The sequence below is a fragment of the Topomyia yanbarensis genome, chromosome 3 (assembly GCF_030247195.1).
Source record: "Topomyia yanbarensis strain Yona2022 chromosome 3, ASM3024719v1, whole genome shotgun sequence".
NCBI lineage: Eukaryota > Metazoa > Arthropoda > Insecta > Diptera > Culicidae > Topomyia > Topomyia yanbarensis.
In genome coordinates this window covers 168,396,045-168,420,826 of record NC_080672.1, presented here as the reverse complement: position 1 = coordinate 168,420,826, position 24,782 = coordinate 168,396,045, and the positions used below count along the sequence as shown (strand labels likewise).

At 38.4% G+C, this 24,782-nt stretch overlaps 1 protein-coding gene and 1 long non-coding RNA gene across 2 annotated transcripts; one reads left to right on the top strand and one right to left on the bottom strand.

Moving 5' to 3' along the window:
- Window positions 1-13,971: 13,971 nt before the first annotated feature.
- Window positions 13,972-14,581, bottom strand: LOC131690682 (uncharacterized). The gene is made up of 3 exons (XM_058976608.1): window positions 14,459-14,581; window positions 14,232-14,352; window positions 13,972-14,168 (listed from the first exon to the last, which is right to left on the bottom strand). The coding sequence occupies exons 1-3, from the start codon at window positions 14,550-14,552 to the stop codon at window positions 14,054-14,056; spliced, it is 330 nt and encodes a 109-aa protein (XP_058832591.1). The 5' UTR covers window positions 14,553-14,581; the 3' UTR covers window positions 13,972-14,053.
- A 4,651-nt stretch (window positions 14,582-19,232) lies between these two features.
- LOC131691958 (uncharacterized) lies at window positions 19,233-19,860 on the top strand. The gene is made up of 3 exons (XR_009305888.1): window positions 19,233-19,375; window positions 19,486-19,606; window positions 19,669-19,860. It is a non-coding gene; the product is annotated as an uncharacterized LOC131691958 (long non-coding RNA).
- Window positions 19,861-24,782: the final 4,922 nt, after the last annotated feature.

The following is a 24,782-nucleotide window of genomic DNA, read 5'->3' as shown; positions in this document are numbered from 1 at the left end:
ACCAGCTTTTATAAAGGATTTAGCAACTGAGCTCATGCCACCTTTATTCTGGCTGATCAATAAGTAACTTGAATCTGGTAATTTCCCAAAAGACTGGAAGAAATCTTTTTTCTTCGTTCGGCGAGTCAAACCGAGGAGAATTTTGTGGCAAATGTGATGATCCGCCGTTGTCCTCATCAAAAATGTCTTCGAAGGTAAAGTTTGTCTTAACCCTCCGGAAGCCGCGCAAATGGCTCACTGAACAAGCAGCCGCAGCTGCTCTAAGACGATTTCGCTAGATTTTCAGAGCAGTGTGCACTCAGTGCACCAGCGCGACTTCCGGAAGGTTAAGGAGTTACATACCTATTATGCGAAAAATGTCAAGAAAGTTTTTTCAGCGAAATAAATAAGCATAAATTTATAAAAATATATTGATAATTGGCGGGCTTTTTCCCCGAAACCATTTTTTATTTAAGAGGTTTGCGTTGATCATGATTGAAGACCAATAGATCACCCAAAATCCCAAAACTCAAAAAATTCTATTAGTATATGATTATTCCTCGTACTACTACGATTAGTTGAATAAATAAGTTTTTTTTCTGCGTTCGGGGACGCTTTTCCTAAAAAAAAATCTCTGTTTTAAGCCCTAAAAATTGTATTTTCGACATAATCGAGTGTAAAATTTCAAGTTACCACTGCTCTTGGTAGACGAAGCGCTCTTGGAAGCGCTGTAACTTTCGATCTACTTCTCGGATCTCTACAAAAATTTGGGAAAATGTTCTCAAGGAGTATTTTCAGAAATAATAAAAAAATCGATTTTTTGAAAAATAAAAAGGTATGTAACCCCATCTCCCCCTAAAACACAATGGAAAAGCAGTCGATATCGCTCACATAAAGAAGCTTTTTTAGTTCAGCAATAAAGGTTGTAACCTTATGGTCCTTCACCTCTCCTTGTGGTTAGAAATGTTTCTACCACTTAGAACCCAAGCGACTGTCCGTAGAAAATGAGTCAAAATACGCATTGAAGAACAGCATGTGCTAAATCCAACACATCCGTATATTTTTTGTGAATTTGTAAAAAAAAAACATCCCGATTCCGTGGTGTTCACACATTGAGCCAGATTGATGAATGAAACAAAATATTTGATTTCTGTTCATACCTCTACGATTTCTATTTCTAAGTGGTCAGCTTCACATATTTGGACATTATATGATTGATCATGGAATATCAAATATCAATCCAAAAAAATTGTAACATAGCAGACTGCTAGTGGATTAAAAGTGTTTTCTATTTTTTGTTTACACTTCGTAAAACACACTTTTCCCTATACCTATTGATGTTTGCAGTTTTACTCATGTTTAGTTTCCCCTTTTTGTTCATTTACAAGAAACAACTAGGATTTTTAGGAACTGTGTTACGATGATATATACATAATTGGTAATTGGATAAATATTCTACTAAATAATCGTTTTGCGTTGAGAGAAGAAAGCACTAACAGCGAATGATTGACGTTTGTAACACCTCGTGGTTCAAAAAACTTGCACAAAGTTTTGAGTGACAGTTTTTCCAGATGCTATCCCATTTGCAACGGATTGCAACCAGCAGAACATGATTGTTCCAGTTGATGCAGGCAAAGTTTGCAGAAAAGTTTATCAATAAGTTAATGTAATTATGAGAAGTTTTTCCCCTCCTTTTGACACGTGCGGCTGTCGGGAACATGCTGCAAGGCACATGGAAAGTCATCACTCAGTCCGGACGTCGCCTTGTTCCATAACCATTTTGAAATATGGGTGAAGGCATAACTAAACTTTTCCACTAAAAGTCGGGTATATTGATCATGTTTCCATTTGAAATTCGTTCAAAATTCCTCGTAGAGTAGTTGTATTAGTTGAAATGTAGTATCATTCATCGCACATTGAGGATCGATATGAAGGATTCTTTTTCCACTGTTGTTCCAATAGCAACATCAAAAGCTACAATTCTTCATTAATTTATAAGTGTATTAAAACACCTAGACTGTTAGTTTTTCGTTTTGTGTTTCAATTATTTGAGTGCGATGTTTCCGAGCAAAAATATTTATGCGCATTCTATTACACAAAAGCGTTTATTTACTTCCCACTTTTTTTCTAAATAAAAAAGCCAGACAGTAAACTTGTTCGTTGCCCTCCGTTGTATTGTGTATATAACGAGCAAACGAGTAAGTTTTTCCTCGCCCATTAGGTGATTTTCCATGATAAAGGAATTAATTCTGCTGCGGTGCAACTCCAGATAAACTCAATTTAAATTTTTAGTTGAAAGCCCGTTTGTTCTCTCATCCTGTTCCACATTTTAAATTTATTTACTGATACAGTTCCCCATTCAAATATCTACGAAAGGTAACATATGGACATACTTACAGCACCATCGCAGGAGATATGTTCACGCTGAACTTCGCCCTGAGATGATTCATCACGTGCTAAAATTACGTACAATGAAGTTGATTACATATTATTTAACCCTTTCACCTTTCATACCCAACTTGGTTCCACTATTTTTTTAAATAGAATACCAAAAACTTCATTTTATCAAAATAGGTGCCTTCTTGCCGAATATTTACCTTCCGATGCTCAATGCAATTCTCCTAGAATTTTTATAATAGTTCAATTGCTTGGACGAGGTAGTAGAAAACGGTCGAAATGGATAGTTTTTTTAATTTTCAATTATATCTCAAGACAACGAAGATACATCTAAATTACATTTCCACCGTTAACCGATAATGTTTCTGGTAGCACTGCACCACAGAAATCCAAAAAATTTATTAAATTAACTAAAATGAATAAATAGATAAAAGAGCTAAAGTGAATAAAATGAATAGGATGAATAGAATAAATAATATGTGAAAAGGATTAACACAAAGAAGATGAATGGATAAAATTAATAAATCAAATAAAATATAAAAAAGCGAAATATTGATGAATAAAATAAATAAAACAAATGAAAATACGGGTGAAATTGATGAAAGCAATGAAAAGAATAACTGAATAAAAAAAACGAATAGAATTGATAAAATGTATTAAAAGAATAAAAAAATAAACAGAACAAAATGAATTAACTTACAAAAATAAAAAATTATACAGCTCCAAAAAATCCTTCGATTATAAAGATTATAAAGCCTCTTTTTCGGGTAAGAGAAATATTTTTTGAAAAATCTCTAACCCTATGTGCGGAGTTGGAAATCGAACTCAGCAGAGCTGTGTACAACGCATTCGATTTACCAACTTAAATCTACAAACTGGGTCTTATTTTTGGAAAATTTGGCAACTAAATTTCATGGATATTTTCCAACAAATAATTAACTAGACGACTTGGATGACGGCGTGGATACGACAATCTCATTCATAGTAGCATCTTACGAAGAAGCTTGTTCCCTTCGTACTGTTAAATCGACTAGGGAAACCCCTTGGCGAAGGGCTGAACTTGAAAGAATAAATAAGGATATGAGAATAGCTTGGAACCGGCGTCAGCGTGGTGACTCCAAGGTTTTCAGGTGAGCACGTAGGGCATATAAGAAATGCCTTAGATCTGCAGAGATTTATTCCTTCATAAACCTATCTGCTTAAGTTCTTTTCTTCTAAAAGCTTTGAAACAGAAAATCAATCATCACATCAGGAACGTTAGTTTAGTTGAATATCCACTGCACAAAATGCAACATGCACATCAGTGTGGGAAATCCACAAACACTCTGCTTCACGATGTTGTTTACAACATTAAGAAGGCCTTCACGCTCGAGCAATCTAGCTTGGGTGTATTCCTAGATATTGAAGGTGCTTTTCACAATGTGTCCTTCCACTTACAATCTATTCTGAAAGCGATGCGCGGACATGGGGTATCTGCATGTATCTCGGGTTGGATAAACGCAATGCTTAGTAACCGTATTCTTTGCTCGTCACTGAGACAAGTAGAGATACGGAAGTTTAGTATTTGCGGCTGTCCTCAGGGTGGCGTTCTGTCACCTTTGTTATGGAACCTGGATGCGGACGGCTTGTTGAATAAACTCAATGAGCTTGGATTTTCTATCTACGGGTTTGGTGACGATTATCAAACATTAATTCTGGAATTTGCATCGGAACAATCTTTGATAATGCAACAAGCAGTCTATCTTCTGACCTCGCACAAAGCAGAAGCAAAAAAAATCGCTACGCTATAGCAGTAAATCAAGCCAGCTTTTGTTCTATATCAGTGCATAAATAAATTGTATCGTTGCCCCCGGCTACGGAGTGAAATGAGTTTGCCAAATGAAACAAAAGTGCCCGTGCTACGGGATAGTTAAGATTAAAATGGAGCTTGATCTCGCTGAAGTTACGTACATTCAGTTGCACCACGTTAAAAACTGTGTTTTGATCACGTTTAGAAGTTTAGCACAGACAAAGAAATTCATTGCAATGAACAATATGCTACAAGAGGTTGAATTTAATAACACCAGATTCAAGATCCACGTGCATATGGAAAACGACATGGTGGACGTGCGTATTAGGGTGGGGCATTGTTGTATGGAAAAATGTAATCTTAACCTAATCAACTGAGCACAGCACTTTTTTGGTTCCATTTGGGGTCCCAAATAACTGGGCAAAATATGGGGTCGATTGGATTTGGATTGGATGGACATTTCAACTCGACAAGATTTCAGTTATTTCAGTTAGAATTTCTATATGTTGAAACCTCCCCCCCTCCCTCTCCCCTCACTACACCCTATTGCGAAACTACATACGCCCGTGAAATTGAGCTAAGGCTTTTGAATAATTCATCCAAACATACCAATGTGGTAAATGTAAAGTATATGATGTTATTTTGGTATGCTATATGAAATATCATTGCTACACCCGCAGTGTTGGCAAAAAAATGATTTTTGGCAATTAACTCAATCTATCGAACTTTGAACAGCTATAACTTGTTGTAGAGACATTCTAGCACCATGCATCCTTCGGCAAAGTTGTTCAGCATATCCTGGACTACACTTCTATCTAATTGCTGCTATACTGCAGGAAAAATTGTAGTCTGTAAAATTGAAAATGCAAAAAAGTAGGTTTTCCCATACTAATTTCCATACAAATTTCAAACGCAATGCGCTACGCCGGATCAAATCCAATCGACCCCAAATTTTGCACAGTTGTTTGGGACCCCAAATGGAACCAAAAAAGTGTTGTGCTGAAAAAACGATCATTTTGCCCCACCCTAGTACCCTATCCATGATTTGGCCCCGCGCACTAGGGAAGATTACATCAAACGAATCATGTCGCAATATGGAGAAGTAGAATCTATTACGAATGCCATCTGGAGAAATATTTTCTGCGGCAATCCCAACGGTGTTCGTATTGTGAGGATGCGAGTGACTAAACCAATACCTTCCTTACATGACTATCGAATGCAAATCACCGAAGGATGGCGTGACCTATAAGCAAACAACGCTAATCACATATCCCCCAACATGCCAATTCTGTAGCCATACAGCCCACTACGCAAAAACATGCGCCGAAGCATCTAGTCAAAACTCATCTACTACAGCCAACTCTAACAAGCAGCCACCGAAACCTTCAGATAAACCAAAAACAACGATCCAATTAATCAATAACAACAACGACAACGACAACGACCACGACAACCACTCCCAAACTAACAACTAGCATGGCCAATAAAGAAGCAAATACCGATAAAGACGGATTTACAACAGTGACCCGTAAGAACAAGAAACAAATAATCTGATCATGAACAGCAAGAAAGCAATGCCGATGATAACATGGACGGGAACGATAACGCGAGAGAAGGCGGACTGAATGGCCCCCAAGCGGCTTCACCGCCAAGGAAAAGGATACGCAGCAGCAAACTGCGTCAACAAGACGGCAGATAGACATTCTTAATATTTTTTTTATTTTTACTTTTATTGTAAAAACTTGAAAGATCCACGGCTCAGTTGTGCTAATGCATTTAGCCGTGTCAAATAAACCTTAATAATAAAAAATGCAACAAGCATTAAGAGCTGTCGAACAGTGGGGTCGACAACTTAAATTATCAGTTAACCTAAACGAAACTTAAATGGTTCTTTTCACGAAGAAGCGAATAACAACCGGGGTTCGTCCCTTGCAGTTCTCTGATTCTGAGCTACTGTGAGCAGATCAAGTCAAATACGTTGGAGTTATATTGGATTCCAAACTGAATTGGTCTGTTCACATTGAGTTCAGAGTGAAGAAAGCGTGCATGGCCTTCGGGCAGTGCAGACGGACTTTTAGAAAGACCTGGGGTCTCAAACCTAAATACATCTATTGGACTTACACGACAATTGTATGTCCAATACTGACATACGGATGCCTTGTGTGGTGGTGGCAGAGGGAAGAGGTGATGACGGTCCAGTAAAAACAACCATCTACAAAGAAGGGCGCTCATAGCGTTGACTGGTTCTTTCACCACAACTCCGACTGCTGCCCTTGAGGCCCTTCTAAACATCAAACAGTTACAAATTCACCTCAAAGCTTTATCATGTGAATACTGATTGTATGTTAGTAGGCCTTGGAACAGTAACAATGTTGATCTTGCTACCATTCATACACGACTGTTGTCACAAATGGTTACATGGGGTGAAGATATTCTTGCTCCCAGCGATACACAGAATATTCCATGTGAAGATTCCCTCTCGAGAGCAGTGGTTGTCTGGTTTTTTTTATTCATTTCGTTTATTTGGTAGGCACAAATGCGTTAGCTTGGCGGTGCCAAATTCTTTTGTTTTCACATTTTGGATATTTTAAAACCAGTGGTTGTCTGGTTATATGGAGCGACAACAACAAACACAAGTGGTCTGTTACACTGATGATTCTCTGATAGAGGGACGCGCTGGTGCTGGTGTTTACTGTCGTGAAATGAGATTGGAACAAACTTACTCACTGGATAGATACTGTACTGTATTCCAAGCCGAAATCTCCGCGATTATGCGTGGTACAATCGGCTCTCCAACAGTGCTTGTCCGGCAACGCTCAGACAGATCACGGTCCAAACTAGTGATCGCGTGTCGAACCCAAATCGAAGAACTAAGCATTGTCAACACTATGTACCTTGTCTGGGTGCCCGGACATTCCGATAATACTGGAATGAATGGGTTAACGAATTGGCTAGGGTAGGTGTAGCGATTGACTTTGTTGTTCCTGTGCCCAGCCTAATTGGATAAGAGAAAAAATATGAAGCCCAGGGCCGTATTTATTGGAGAAATCTACAATCGTGTCGCCAAACGAAGGCGTTTCTACACATTGGGCCGTCGAGAGCCGCGCCGGGCCCAGGGTTTGAAGTACTGACGGGCCCTACCATATATGACTTCTTATTTCAATATCGATTAGAGAAATTATAAGGATGCAACCGTTTCAATTAAACTATTTTTTATGAAAATTGTTTATTTGACACGATTCAATGCGTTAACTTAACAGAGTCGTCAGTATTTTAAACATGTAATAGATGGAAAAAATAAAATATAATAAAGGAATATTTGTGGCTGGCCATCAGAATGGCTTACGTCCGACTTGCCATTGCGATTGGAATCCTTTTTTGCGGCGTTGCCATACAGTCCATATTCCCATCGTTCATGCTCCCTTGACGCACGTTAGTGCAACCATCGTTTATGTTCTGAGCTTAGAAAAATTGACATCCCAGCGTGAGCTTGAAAGAGGAACAAAATTCAATTCATGCCCGCCGCGATGAATGTTTGCTTTGTTTCCCACGTCCTTCGATTTTTCGGTACAACGCATTCATGTTCGCATATGTTCAGTTTGAGGAGCAAACTGAATCTTGTTTCTAAGATAGCTCTGAGAGGGTTTATCAAGCAAAAGTGCACCAGATATAGATTACGCAGTTCAGTTATGCTCGAAAATGTAAAAGAACTTCTGCCTTCAAACTGTCCACATAAAAACAAATAAATGCTTTGGTTGGTGAATGAATTTATATTTGCTCTGCACTCAACCATTCGATTCTTCATAAAATTTCAGTTAGTTTGGAAGTGAATGAATAAGGGAAGCGTTAAAACTGAATATTGTTTCAGCAAATTTATCAGAAATAAACAACTAAATGTGCAATTTCGCACCACTGATGCTGCCTTGTTTCTTGTTTTTGGTACATGCTGTTGATTTTGAGGTACTGGATTCAACTATTGCAGTTGTCACTATGACCTGAACGAATTTTCTTTATCGGTTTCTGAACATGGTAAAATCGGGTTTGGAATCAGTTGTTACACTTGCGCTAACATTCAGAGAAAAAACATTACGAAGGCGATGACTGGGATCCAACACTGAAGTCTGCTGTTAAAAAGACTGAGACAGAGAGTTGTGAGAGAGAGTTTCAACTTTTGGTGAATACTAATGGGTAGAATAAGTATCTAGTTAAATTCCCATAATTTTCTTCATCAAATATGTACACTGGAACCTCTATTTACGAACCAAGCCAAGGGTTCGTAAATTGAATTAGTTCGTAAAAAAAAGTTTTCATTTTTTGGGATTTATATCGTAAAAAAAGTTTGCTTTACATTCTTACTAAAATGCATTGGTTGAGCGACATTATCGATAACCCTAACAATATTGGTATTTCCGAAACGGGCTTGACAAATACATGATGAAAATGGATATTTGGTACCTTTTTGAAATTCAGGATGGAGACGTCCGATTGAACAATAATCCCGATACCCCTAAAAATTTGGGAATTTTTGAAACGGGCTTGACGAGCAGATGATAGAAATGGTAGCTTGGAGCTATTTCGAACAATTTCCGTATAAACTATGAGGGTATTTTTAGGCGGGTTTGACGAATAAATGAGCGATGCCCTTTTGGAGGCCTTCTGGTTGAGAAAATTTTCTATAATCATATCATCCGCATCACAAATCACTATATCTATTCTATGTTCTATTTTCACCATTTTTTTTGTTAACCATTTTTGTTAACGACCTATTGAGTCAATTTCTCAACAGTTTTTTCGGCATTTAATTAGCAAGGGACTGGAAGGTGAAGTATATTTTTCAATATTTAGAGCCATAGTACTCAAGGGAGAGCAAGGTGTTGAAAGGAGAAAGTTTAGAAAAGCGTGGAAGGATCATATATGCAAGCTTAGAGCTCACCGGCGACTTAACCCTTTGTCTGCTACCGTAGGGGTCAGGGTCTTTTGGCATTAGAAATGCGAATCACCTGAGTCTACGGCATGTCCGAACAAGCGTAAAGTAACTTGTTACTTCATGCTGTCGGAACCGACACGGTATATTCTATTCTATGATTATTTTATTTCGAAAATGTCAATATTTTAGGTTATACAGATACCTTAACTGGAATTCGCCATCTTAGTTTTCAAAATGGCTTCATACATTGATTTTCGTCATCTACTCGTCAATCCCATTCTGAAAATATCCAACTTTTATTAGTAACAGCTAAGAATATGTTAAATTGTATACAACTTCATACTGTACTGTGCGTATTCAACCTTTTTTTACGATCACTTTTAAAAACACTTGCGATAAATGAAACAAGAATGGTTCAATTGCACTGTTAAATGAATCTAATAGGGTTACGTTTACGTACTTCAGAAAATCATTTGAACGACTGGAACGTAGCTGATTGTGGTATATTTGTAGTGCCAACAGAAACAATAAACTTCAACAATTATATTAAAATAAATTAAATTCAGTTAAAAATGCGGGCCCCCAAAACAGACCCGGGCCCCAGGGTAGTTGCCCCCCCCTGACCCCCCCCTCTCGTCGGGAAGAAGTAAACAGAAGTGAATGTGAAGTGTCAAGTACTATTTTATTGTCGATCGCACAAAAAGCGTACATTCATTCGATTACAATGTGGTCTCTTTCCAGTTTTCCTTGTAGATTGCGAATTGTTTCATGGAGTGAAGGTCAAAAGATCTAAAAAGCGTATCCAGTTATCTTTCGGTTGTATATGGATGCGGTACATACCCATGGAGGGTCATAATACAAAGTTCAATGAGGTACTGCGTCCAATTGAGATTTGTGGTCATCCAAGAACTTTTTGGAATAAAGATCTTAAGATCTGTAAGCGTAATAAGTAATATGTTGATGATTTTTTTCCTCTGTTTGTTTTATGAGGTTCATGATATAATGCTCTGTATACATAGTATGAACTTCAACGGATGTCACAGATCAATTATGGTGTCTTTGAGCACAGGTGTTTTTTTACAATGAAGAAAACCTTTACGTCCCAGCCCAGTACACGTGCTATTGGTAGGTGTCCAAGCTACCACACAGGGTGTACCGGGAGCATGTCGGGCTCGAATGGTGACGCTGCCATTAATACCGACTAAACTCCATCGTTCCTCCCAGGAACTACCTCTCGGTATTACTTCTGGGGGGATAGCTGTACTTAATGTACTCATTCACTCTCACTCACGCGTTCATACGTCCTGTATGAGGCTTACTTGGGTGCTCTCTCTATCGCACCTTGATTCACTCTCAAACACTCCACATGAGGCTGATTTTTGTGCTCACCTTTTTCGTTCCTTGCGAGGCTGACTTGTGTGCTCACCTTACTCATTCCTTGCTAGCCTTACTTTTGTGCTCGCCTCACCCATACCATGTGAGGCTGACTTGGGTGCTCACCCTATCACCTGATTCAATCTCAATCGTGCCACTCTATTATACATCTGTTACTCCCCCTGGCATCCCATGTGGGACATTTTTCTTAGGCCCCACTTCTGACATACCATGCGAGGCTGACTTGTGTGCTCACCTTTTTCATTCCTTGCTAGGCTTACTTTTGTGCTAGCCTCTACCATACCATGTGAGGCTGACTTTTGTGCTCACCCTTAACATACCGTGTGAGACTGACTTGGATGCTTACCCTTTCACTCCTCTGCCACGCCACGAGGTATAGATAGCTAAGTCCCAACATACTACGCTACGACCCTCCCATCTTGGCATGAAGCAGTCCACTTATATGCCTATACACTCGCTCTTCTGTCTTGCTTCGGGGTGGCTGGGTTTACCCCTTACGCGGTTGCCAGTCGCTGCGCCAAAGCTGCTTCAGCATGAACAGACCATTCACTCCCTTTTTTGCGCTCGACCTTTTTCGCTCCAACTAACCAATCACTAGTTAGCCGTGCCCGTCGTGTGTTGCTCGGTTCGCCAGATTACCTGTAGCCTACATGCAATCTGGGTGGTAGCAGTCGAGACTGCGTTCCACTTCTCCACCGATTGACACATCCGCTGAATAAGGGTATCAGGGGTTGTGTCCCAGCCACAGACGACAAGCATTGCTCTTCTTTCGACATCGAACCGAGGACATACGAACAGTATGTGTTCGGCAGTTTCGTCTACACCTGGGCAGTCCGGGCAGGCTGGGACCTCCGCGTGCCCGAACCTGTGGAGGTACTGTCGAAAACTGCCATGGCCTGACAGGAATTGTGTCAGGTGGAAATGAACTTCCCCATGGGGTCTTCCCACCCAGCTCGATATGCTAGGTATCAGCCGGTGGGTCCACCTACCTTTCGAGGAGTTGTCCCATTCACGCTGCCATCTGGCGACCGAGGTCACCCTGGTGCGCTCGCGGGCTCCTCTATTTCCACGTAGCTCGAAACACTCCTCTTCCCGAATGACCAGCCCGACTGGCATCATGCTCGCTATCACGCAGGATGCATCGTGTGATACCGTGCGGTAGGCAGATATCACTCTGAGGCACATCACGCGGTAGGTGCTCTTCAGTTTCTGTAGGTAACTGGTTACCCTCAGTGCTCTTGACCATGACGGGCCTCCGTATCTGAGGATAGATACGGCAACGCCTGCCAGTAACCTACGTCTACTGGCGCACACCTTTGAGCTGTTGGACATCATCCTCGATAGAGCCGCAACAGCAGTCGACGCTCTCTTGCATGTATAGTCGACATGGCTGCCGAAGGTCAGCTTGTCGTCTATAATGACTCCGAGAGACTTCAGACTTCGCTGTGAAGTGATCGCAACTTCTCGCACATGGATAACTGCATGTTGTGCCGACTTGCGGTTGTTGACGATAACTACCTCCGTCTTATGATGAGCGTCTCTCACGCTCATCCAGCACAGGTCTAAAGATCTACATGCGTAACCACTGTAAAGAATAGCAGATAAAATGAATGGATCAAAATGCAAGTGAAGTAAATCAAGATATTCTCGCAACTGGTTTGACGAGTACATGACGGATATTAGATATTTTTGGAACGGGCTTGACAAGTAGATTGCGGAAACCGATGAGTGCCGTCATTTTGAAATTCAAGATGGCAACTTCCGGTTGAGCAAAAAGTTTTAAAACCCTAACAATATGGGTGTTTTTGGAACGGGCGTGATAAGTAGATTGCGGAAATCGATGAGTGACGTTATTTTGAAATCCAAGATGGCGACTTCCGGTTGAGAAAAACTGTTTAAAACCTTTCGCAATATAGGCATTTTTGGAACGGGTGTGACAAGTAGGTTGCGGAAATCGATGAGTGACGTCATTTTGAAATACAAGATGGCGACTTCCGGTTGAGCAAAACTTTGCAAAACCTTAACAATATGGGTGTTTTTGGAACGGGCATGATACGTAGATTGCAGAAATCGATGAGTTACGTCATTTTGATTGGATATCAAAATGATGTAACTCATCGATTTCTGCAATCTACGTATCATGCCCGCGACTTTCGTTGAACAAAATTGTCCAAAACCCTAACAATATATTTTTTTGAAACGGGCGTGACAAGTATATGACAGAAATCAACGAATGACATCAGTTTGGAATCCAAGATGGCGATTGCCGGTCGTGCAAAACTTGCTAGATTCCTTGCAATACGGACATTTTTGGAACGGATTTGTCGAATAGATAGCAATTGAAATTCGTCATTTTAAATTTTCATGTTTTGTCATATATTGACATGCGAATTTCGGAATCTACTCAGCTAGTTTAAAAATACACATATTAAAAGGGCTATAGAAAATTTTGCTTTTTAGATGGCGCCATTTAAGATTGTAAGATGGCATTGAAAATCGCTTTCCGGAAATACTAATGTAAGGAACATCAAAAATTTTGTTCTCCCGGAAGTCGCCATTTCATGCATCAAAATATATTTAATGCATCGATTTCTGTCATTTACTCATTAGCTTTCTTCAGAAAGTCTCCATTTTTTTGTTTTACAAAGAATTGTTGGCATACAGTAAAGACCCGATTTTATCAGCCCCCGGGATGGTTTATTCAAACCGGAAGTCGCCATCTTGGATTACAAAATGGTTCATGACATCGATTTCCGTCATGTACTCGTCAACCCCATTCCGAAAATAGCCATATTGTTGAGGTATTAGAGAATTTATCCAAACCGGAAGTCGCCATCTTGGATTACAAAATGGCTAAGGAGCGTCAACCCCATTCCGAAAATATCAAACATTTATTAGTAACAGTTAGCTAACAATATTGTTAAATTGGATACAACTTCATACTGTACTGAACGTACTCAAACTTTTTTCACGAACTTGGTTCGTAAAAAAAGAGTTCGTTATTTCGAATTTGGTTCGTAAAAAAGTTACGTAAATCGAATATTACGTAAAAAAGTGTTCGTAAATGGAGGTTTCAGTGTATTTGTAACAATTCGTTACATGGGGAAAGGGGAATCAATTTTAGACAATTTTTGCGTTAGGTAATTTATGAATAACTAAAAAAACACAGCGATTCAAACTGCGAACGTTTTTCTCGAAATCAATAAAATCCAGTGAGATGTAACACCGAGAGATAGGCCGATATTTGACGAAATATCTATTGATTGCGCTAACAAAGAGTAGAGAGACAAACAGTGTGTACTAGCACTTTGAGAAGCGCGCGGCTTTCTATGAAGCTAGAACATGAAAACGAGGGTTCCTTTTTTCTTAATTTACATTTGCTCACGAGTTCTATTCTACAACGTACAGCTCGCCAACATGATAAGCACTCAGAGCAGTCTATGTACAGATCGCATGGAGTTCTGGGACGTCACGCTTTATGGAGTTTGTTAAAGGGTTGTGTCTTCAAAGAACTGATTTTATAGTTTTTTTTAACTTATTGTTATGTTGAACAGTGGATCAATGAGCTAAACATCTGTTTTTGAAGTTGAACAATCCATTCTAGGACAGCAATCTGGATATGGCTTCTCATAATCTGTCGGTGTCAGTTGACATTGTGATGAAGCCGCAATAACACCACACCTATATGAAAGTAGTACAAAATTGTTATTATAACAGTTTACTATCCATTTTGTTTGATCATACCCAGTGATTGACATCGAGTAATCTTCATAACAGGTGACTCGTTCACAGTGTTTGTTGTGCACCGTTGTTCCAACGTCCACGTGAATTTGACCTATTGCATCGAAGCATTGGTTGGGATAATCTGAAAATTGAATTTATTTCAAAGTACTAGTTAATCCAACATGTTTTCTTGGCAACAAATTGTTTCTCTGTTACTGCTGTTTTAACTTGAGTTACGTGTACACTACCTGGATGTGTCGCGTTGGGAGAATAACGTACATATGCTTTACAACATGTGAATACCCAAGTGATAATTAACAACGTTACCAAAAGTAGCTTCATTTTACTTATATAATCTGTATATATTCGATTTAAATAGGCTCTGTGTATGCAACGTTCTGCCACAATACTGTTTGTTCGAGAGTAACGTGCACATTGTTTTGTGCATATATCGGAACTTTTTTGCGCAAGCGCAATCTATAAATTTACAAACATCCCGTGTCTACATCGTAGGGATTCCCCGTTGGATGGCCATGAATTCTAAATTAAACTTCAATACTACAATATTGCTCTATTAAAATCAGAAAACAAGGGAAGAACAGTTAATGAAACTTATTTGTATAATACACGGGGCTACAAAAAAGTATTGAATGAACTTTTCAAGTGACCTTGTATGTATTGTAGGTCTAATCAAATACAACACAAAACTACGCTGAATAGTTTAATAGGCTCTCAAAATTTGGCACCCTCGGCACAAAAAAAAATCAACTACGTTGTCACTTTTCAACCGATTTGCGATTTTTAAACAAATTGGAAGAAACAAAACAAGATCTTTCCAACGGTATGTTATATTATACTGTTTTGTAGGAAATATTGTGCGATTTTAGAACAACAACTTGAAAATTGCCATTTTATTGCGATTTTTTCACGCAAAATGTGCGAGTGATTTAATATTTTTCGAAAAGCACGTCCTTGTTCTAATGACGATTCAATAAAACATTTAACTCCGTGCTCAATCATAGTTGGATCATGAAAATCTCGCGCATGGACTCTTAAGGCGAAAAATGTGCTCTCAAAATAACCGCTGTGGTGTAATGAATAGTAGCAATACCACACAAAACCTTTAAAAACCATGGAAAAGCATTCCTAATTTTGGAAAAATTGAATAACTCCGGCATTTATCGACCGATTAGGCTGATGATGTTAAACCATTCGCACATTTTGCATGAAAAAAATCGCAATAAAATGGCGATTTTCATAATGTTCCAAAATCGAACAATATTCCATACAAAACAGTTTACAAATATAGTATACCGTTAGTAAGGTTGAAAAATCGGATGTAAATTAGCAAGGTAGCTATTTTTTTTATTCCAAACGTCCCAGAAAATAGTTTATTTGCTATAACAAGACTTTGAGGACGTATATCAGTTTTGATAGAGAGTGTCTCACATTAAATTGCATCACGGAAAAAACACCTGTAAAATTTTACCTAATGCACCGATTCTTTTCAAAGTTTCAGACAATAAAGTGTAACCCATTAGAAAGCTTTCGGCATATTTATTTCATTCTTAAATACCATAACTCATCGCTCGCACCTTACACTTTACTCCACTCATTAGATTCTGTACAACATCTGGCTGCAGATTCTTCTGGACAAAACCCACTTTTTCTTCATGTTTTCCTCAGATTTGACCTCCCTGGGATGCTTTCGTAGTGCCTACTTCATAATTGCCCAGTATTTTTTGATGGGCCTTAGTTCCGGTGCGTTAGGGGGTTCATGTCCTTGGGTACGAAAGTGACCCCGTTGGCTTCGTACCACTCCAGTACAAAATTTGAATAGTGGCACGAAATCCGTCCAGAAGAACGTAGGGCCCTCGTGACACTACCTGAGATAATTTTTCGCGTTTACGGCCCGGTAGTCATGAACGACGCGCTCCGTTTGCCGCAGGAGCAGATCACTTGCCATCCTGTATGTATTTGCCAAGTTTCTGCTACCTTGCTTTCTCCGGAACATCAAACTTGTGCTGGACGATGAAGAATAGTATCCCCGGAAGATGCCGGAAGTCCGCCTTGACGTAGGTCTCATCACCCATGATGAGACAATGAGGTTTCGTCAGCATCTGGGGGTAGAGTTTCCAGGCCCGTGACTTTTTCATCGTATTTATTTATTTATAAACAAACGAAAATCATTAACAGGCCGCAATCGGCCCAAATAATGATATCTTAATCTAAACACTCTTAAAAAAATCATAAACTTAGACCTAATCACATACCGGGACAAATGGAAATCGAACAAATGTGCAACACGATTAAAAATGCGTTGTAATTCCGTGATGGCCGCATTCGCTGTATGACTAAACCGTCGAAGAGGTACTCTCAGGAGAATGTCACTGCGCAACGTCCTAGCTCTCGCTTGGACGTTAACTCGATCTATTAGAGCTGGAGAATCAATACGTGCTGACAGCAAATCGGCGACAACAAGCTCTCTTGCTGTATTTCTGCGTTGTTGGAGAGTGTCGAGTTGAATAAGTTGACAGCGGCTCTCGTAGGTAGGTAGCCGAAAAGGATCACGCCAAGGAAGCCGCCTCAAAGCAAACCGTATAAATTTGCGTTGAATGCCTTCAAATCGATCGCTACCGTTCAGGTAGTGCGTGTTCCAAACCGTCGAACAATACAATACAAAGATGACCGGACTAGGGAACAGTACAAACTTTTCAAGCAGTATATATCCGTGAATGATAGCAGATTATTTCGCAGGATTTAGGATCACACGATTATCGATACACTATTCGCTAAAGACATCGAATTGTTTCTGCAAGACGTGTGCGTCTGCCAAAGTCTTGATATGGTTAAAGATTTTTAGGTCATCCGCGTACGACAAACGTGGACCACTCAGTCTGTAATTCACATAATTGAAGTAAAGTAGAAAGATGAGTGGCCCAAGATGGCTTCCCTGTGGGGTGCCAGAAGTAGCTGCAAACATATCAGAGTAATCATTGCCTAAATTCACGCTAAGTTGGCGGCCGACGAGATACGACTGAAACCAACGAAGGAGTGATCCATTGAATCCCAGTTTGGCCAACTTGGCAATGGCGATGTCGTGATTAATTTTGTCGAAAGCAGCGGACAGATCGGTGTAAATAGCATCGGTTTGCAAGCCATCCTCGAATCCTTCAGAGACGAATGAAGTGAACGATAATAGATTCGTCATAGTTGATCGGTTTGACATGGTCATCTGAGATATATTGCTTGCAGTGGAAAAATACCGGCTCCATTACAACTAACTTGAAAAGTTTAGATATAGCACATAGTGAAGAAATTCCACGGTAGATTTCTATGTTCTTCTTATCTCCTTTCTTATGAATTGGAAACACGAATGCTGTTTTCCATAATAATGGAAACGTTGCCGATGATAGCGATAATTCGAATAACCGACGAAGTGGTTCGACTAGGCCAGAAATGCATTTTTTCAGAAGCACCATCCGAGCCAGCAGAGGACGATGATTTTAGCCTAGAGGCAACTGAGATAATTTGCAAATTACTCACTTGAAGCTCATTTATCGAGCGTTCAAGTTGAAGTACGCTACTGGTGGCAGTGGCAACCTGGTGCGCAGACAAGGTTTCGGCGACAAAAACGCTGGAGATTTTTGTGGCGAACATTTTGCAGATACCTTGCGTATTGTTCTTGATTTCTCCATCTAAAAATATCGTCGAGGGTAAACCGGTTTCGTTTCGCTGCTCATTCACATATTTCTAGAAATACTTTGGGTCTGATTTCAGCTTGCGTTGCATTTTTCGTAACGTTACGTAACATGCTTTTACTGAAGAAAAAAATTCATGGAATTTGTTACGTAATAGGGGAGGGGGGATATAGAAATTTGTGACAATTTGTTACATGGAGTACGTAACGTAATTTATGAATGGCCCCTTTGTCATTCGTCGTGCCACTGTTCCTGAGGATAGCATCCCTATCCCGATGAACAGACAGATGCTCTTAGGTAGCTTACAGAGTGGCGGCGAGAAGCTTAGCTGGGGCTGAAACTGACATTAAGGTGCGAGATGAGAGAAACCTACTTGCAGCAAACCAAAGGGATGATGTCAAAGTGAAAGCCGAGCGGATCTGCGCCAACTGCCTCCTTTTTTTCTGGCAGGTTCCCTTTGATTTGCTGCAAGCAGGTTTCTCGCATTTCGCATCCTAATCTTAGTACCACCCCAGCTCAGCTTCTCACCTCCACTCTGTAAGCGGCCTTACTTTGGGTTGTTTTGATTTTACCAAAGGCTTGAATGACTTGAAAAAATGGCCGCCCAGTAGGAGGTTGTGTACACTTGACTTCAACTGCATGCGATTCGAAGTTAGCAACTGACGATTTGACAATTTTCACTACAACTGTTTCGGTAGAATACATGATATTTCAGCATTTAAGAGCATGTTCAGCAGCTTTTCATTTTATCTAGGAGTTTAATAGTAGAACTGGAACTGAAACAATCACATCACTAACCGAGCGTTTTGTTTTATAATATCGAACAATTTTATATTAAACGAAATTAGTATACCCGCTAAAACTGTTCTAGTTTTATAATTAGCAGTTTTATATGATGAGACTGTCAAAATTATGAATCTAGAACTGAAGCACTCCTGAACATGCCCTAATTTGTTAAATCTGAGAAAGCAAAATGAAATGAAATTGTAATGAAAGTTGAAATGAAAGACGAAACATTATGTAGTAAAAAATTTGGATATTTTGCAATTATTCTACAAATAATTTTTCAATTAATTCAATTCAATTAAGCGTCTTTAACTCGTTTTCTGATTTAAATATTGAACACTAAGGCCAAAGAATTATTCTGGTTCACTTGCTCTATTATTTCGAATTATCAGCAAACCTACGGGAAATCCCTTCGATGTAGCCATGCAATTCTAATAATCTTTTCAATTCATGGATTGCGCTTGCGTTAAACAAAAGTGACATCATATGCATAAAATATTGTGCGCATTATTCTTACACAAACAGTGTTGTAGCGGTTCCTTGCATACACAGAACATAGCTTCAATCGAGATTGTAAAAGTATAATGAAGCTACTTTTAATAACGTTGTTAGTTATCTCTCGTGTATTTACATTTTGTATTGCCTATGCACGCTTTTACCCAAACGCTTCACACCCAGGTAAATGTACACATAATTCAAACTGATACAGTAATAACCGAGATCACTTTCATTTGTTGCCAAGAAATGTGTAGCTTTAATTAACACTTTGAAAATAACATGATTTTCAGATTATCCCAACCAATGCTTCGACGCAGTAGGTCAAATTCACGTAGACGTTGGAACAACGGTGCAAAGCAAATACTGTGAACGAATCACCTGTTCTAAAGATTACTCGATGTCAATCTACGGGTAAGATCGAACTTAGTGAATAGTTAACATTTAAATAACACTTTTGCATTGCTTCCAAACAGTTGTAGTGTTATTGCAGTTTTACCACGATGTCAACTGATACCAAAAGATTATGAAAAGCCTTATCCGGATTGCTGTTCTAAAATGGACTGTTCGACAACAAAAGCAGATGCATAGTTCAACGACCCAGCGCTCAAAATAATAAAAAATTGAATGAATCTATAACATCGGGTCTTTGAAGAAACTACACTTAAAAAAACCTGTTTTAATCCACCTAGAGGTGCAATTGCGCCTTTCTCATTTCTCCAAACTATGATTTAATAGCTGGTTCGTACAATATAACATTATGGAAATGTCTTTCACTCTTATTACACTTGGTAAGTATATATAAGAGCATTTGCATTCATCGCGGTATCGGTTTGAATCGGAGTTTTCTATGTGACGGCACTCCACAACCCGTAACTCCGAAGCCGGAAGTCGGATGGAGATGGAATTTGATATCAGTTTCCGGGGACGCAACACCTTCCATTTGAGACTAAGTTGATGAAATCGGTCTGGCCATTTTCGAGAAACCAATATAAGCGTTATTCTAAATTTGGATGCTTCCGGATCCGTCGATGGTGGCCAGTGTGGCCAAAGAGACTTTGAATGACTGTTGGTGACCTAGATCTACAAATTCAACAGTTGTGTTTACATTTTGGAAAAAATTGACCTTTTTACATTCATCGCAGAATTCGTTAGAATCGGGATTTGCGGCGTGATCGTACGTATCACCCTGTAATTCAGGAACCAGAACTCGGATCCACACAAAATTCAACAGCAGCTGATGAATCTTTCATTTAAAATCAAGTTTGTCAAAATCGGTTCAGAAAATTCCGAGAAACCGGTGTGGACAAATCAACAAATTTTGTTTTGTAACCATACTCTTCAACTCGTAATCCGGAACAAGATGTCGGTTGAAAATGAAATTCAATATCAACCTATGGGAATATTATACCTTTCATTTAAATCTTAGTTTGTAAAAATCGGTTCAGCCATCTCCGAGAAACCGATGGGGACATTTTGTTAACAAATCCGCACATACACACACATACATACATACATACATACATGCATACATACATACATACATACACACATACATACATACATACACACATACATACACACAGATATTTTGCGATCTCGGCGAACTGAGTCGAATGTTATATGAGACTCGGCCCTCCGAGCCTCGGTTAGAAAGTCGGTTTTTGGAGCAATTGCATAACCTTTCTATATGAGAAAGGCAAAAGAATAATATTTAATTAGCTTAATCCGCATGAGTTCAATGTTATCTTCATGTGATTATATTTTGAAATGTTGGTGGAATGGGTTTGAAAGTGGATGGAATGGGGGGTTAGTAGAGTGGGAGTGGAGGATGCGTCAGAAATCCTTCATCTTATTTCGGTATCAGGAATCAGTAGCGTCTGGCTCAAATGGCACGTTCCCCATGTTGATCGGAGATTTGTGCCTATTTCGGTATACGGGGTGGATGAAGGAAATGCTGGCGTGAGGGTGGTCCAAGGGGAGGGGAGTGATGAAGGAGGGAGATGTAAGGGCAAAGCGGGGGGGGGGAGGAGAGGCGGCGACGCAATACCCAACTGCATATTTAGCCTTCAATTTGAGACTTGGTTTGAGAAAATCGGTTCAATCATCACCGATGAACCGATGTGACTTTATTTGTGGAATATGCCCGGAATTCCGGACTTCCGGAATCGTCGATAGTTGCGTTGCGTTGCGTAAGCACGGTATACTTCGTAGATTGCAGACTGATGACTCTCATTTCCAGCCAGACTACTTGAGGAGCATTGTTTGGGAATAACAATTGATCCAGTCCAAGCGAGAATTTCGCCTGAGAGCCACCATTGCGGGCCACGGCCATCTTTACCGTAACTTGGGATGAGAAAGGAAGTGTTGATGTGGTACTTACTTAACGGAAGGCCCCGACTCAGTGACACTCCCATAAGTACCACGGATTGGATAGTGGGTGGGTTGTTAGTCAGGATTCGCTTCAAGCAAGCGATGCGACTGAGAATATACTTTCGGACTTCCGGAATCGTCGATAGTGGACAATATATTCAAAGAATGTTTGATTGGCAATCAGTGATCTAGATTTGCGATTAGAAGTAATTTGGTGACCATTTCAATAGTTTTTAGCCTCTGAGGTATTACGATTGTACCGATTTATATGGGAAATTCTAGTGTATCCTTACTAACACCCCTGTAACTCTGGAAGCAAGAGTCAGAACCGAATGAAATTCAGCAGCAGTCAATGGCATTACTGTATCTTTCATTTGAAATCAAGTTTGTAAAAATCGGTAGAGAATTCGTTGGGGAATGGGTGTGATATTAGCTTAGGAACTTGGCGGGTTTTCCGGGGCGTCATGAACCGTCATAGGTGGCCAATGTGGTCAAAGCTGCTTTAATTGATCATTAGTGATCCAGACCCGCAAACTAGAGTAATGTTACATCAATTTTAATATGTTTTACATCATTTTAACATCATGGTGGTACCAGTTTATATGGAAATTTGCTGTGTGACCGCACTATTCAACCCGTAACTCCGGAACCGGAAGTAGGATCAACTAAAAATTCAATAGCAGCTTATGGGAGCGTTATACCTTTCAGATGAAACTAAGTTTGCGAAAATCGGTTCAGCCATCTCTGATAAAATTGTGTGAGTTTAAATGACACACACACATACACACACAGACATTTGCCGATCTCGACGAACTGAATCGAATGGTGTATGACACTCGGCCCTCCGGGCCTCGGTTAAAAAGTCGATTTTTACAGTGATTGCATAGCCTTTCTTTATATGAGAAAGGCAAAAACTCTAAAGATGCTTTCTTATCTCAGCTTTAATATTTACGATAATCCCGTTGTTGTTTCATATCGAGGACTGCACGAGGGCAGTATAACCCTCTAAAAATCATGCAGTGCACAACGTTTTGAAATTCAGGCGAAATCTTAAATCTTAAACCAATCGCCTAAATGTAGACAATGATGCGATTGTAAGTGGGTAAAAGTTGCTCGAATTACTCTCAAGATGTTCATACTTCATAACTCCAGCAGCAAAGCTTCGCTCTGAAAATGTTCCACGTTACACCATTATACTTAAATGTATTGTAACGTCAATACGGTATTGCAAAAAAACACTCATTTTTAAATTTTCAGTGTCCCCTTCCTAATGGCACTTTGGGAAAATATGAAATATATACTATAATATATTATATACTATATCTGGTTTATATCTATCTAAATTCTATATATATATATATATATATATATATATATATATATATATATATATATATATATATATATATATATATATATATATATATATATATATATATATATATATATATATATATATATATATATATATATATATATATATATATATATATATATATATATATATATATATATATATATATATATATATATATAAATAAATATATATATATATATATATATATATATATATATATATATATATATATATATATATATATATATATATATATATATATATATATATATATATATATATATATATATATATATATTAGGGTGGCACAAATTTTAGAATTCAGTGGAACCTACCTAAAACTACTCGCTATACGACCTCATTCAACCATGCAAAATGTTGATTTGATAGGTTGCACTATATTTTAGCACAAATGGTTTAAAGTTTGTATGTGATTTCACATGGATAAACGATCAACATTATTTAATATGTTATAGACACGTTCCTATGTATTCTAAAAATAAATGCTATGCTAATTTCGGTAGATACGAGTATCATGTACAACTTGCCCGAAAAGTGCAATAGGCTACGACTTCTGGTTCAAAAGTTATTCTTTATACAACGCTTAAGTGTCTACATCGTTGGTGAAAATTGATTTTATCTGGATGCTCTGGCTGATACTTCAATCAAGTCAACCGTGATATGCTAGTCATAAACCGAATTAAGCAGCTATCAACATAGGCGGTTTTATAGTTCAGATGCGAGCGTCAAAAATAGACAATCTGAAGGACATGAGTTCGATTCTTAATTTTAATATTTTAATTAATTTTTTTGCTGCCTGTAAGTGTATGTAGAATTGTTAGTTTCAAAACAAGTAATAATGGAGATCATAACGGTTATTTCTGGCCCGCTATTTTATTTTAGCAAAGTTATATTCTATAACGTTAAATGCAACTCCAATCTTAATCCCTGGATGATTCGTTCAAAGGTTTGGTTAAAATAAAATCGTGCTTCATAGCCGGATACACTCTTGCTGACCTATAGTGACAGATATTGCCCGGCTTACTCAATTAACCTACCTTCAGTTCACGGGGTACTATACAGCAGTTCAAGTTCCAGCCACACAGAGATGTGGTGAACATCAGTTGAGCTTCATAATAACGGGAATCTTTCCCGCTTCAGTCTCGTTTCAATTTTAATTTGCTCAACGTATATTATTATACACAAAAAATCATAAAAATAATAATGTTACAATTCGATCCCAAGTCCTTTAGATCACATGTTTTGGATGATACCATCTGGACTATATTTCCGCTTTACATCAATGGTATAACTGGTGACAACAACAAATACGTCAAGGTGTACTTGATTGAAGGTTCAACTCGCCGGGTAGCCAGAGACAACGCTATTTTCATAACATTCAGAGCAACGAAAGTTTAATTTTGCAATAACTCTTGAACCAGTTGTCATAGCTATGAACTGTCTTTAGAAGAAGTTGTTCCACTTGACTGAATCTATAGCATGTAGCATACAATATATTTTTCATGGGCACCAGGCGGCATATATATATATATATATATATATATATATATATATATATATATATATATATATATATATATATATATATATATATATATATATATATATATATATATATATATATATATATATATATATATATATATATATATATATATATATATATATATATATATATATATATATATATATATATATATATATATATATATATATATATATATATATATATATATATATATATATATATATATATATATATATATATATATATATATATATATAAATGTTTGTATGTATATGATGTATGGACTCCCAAACGACTTAACCGATTGCCGT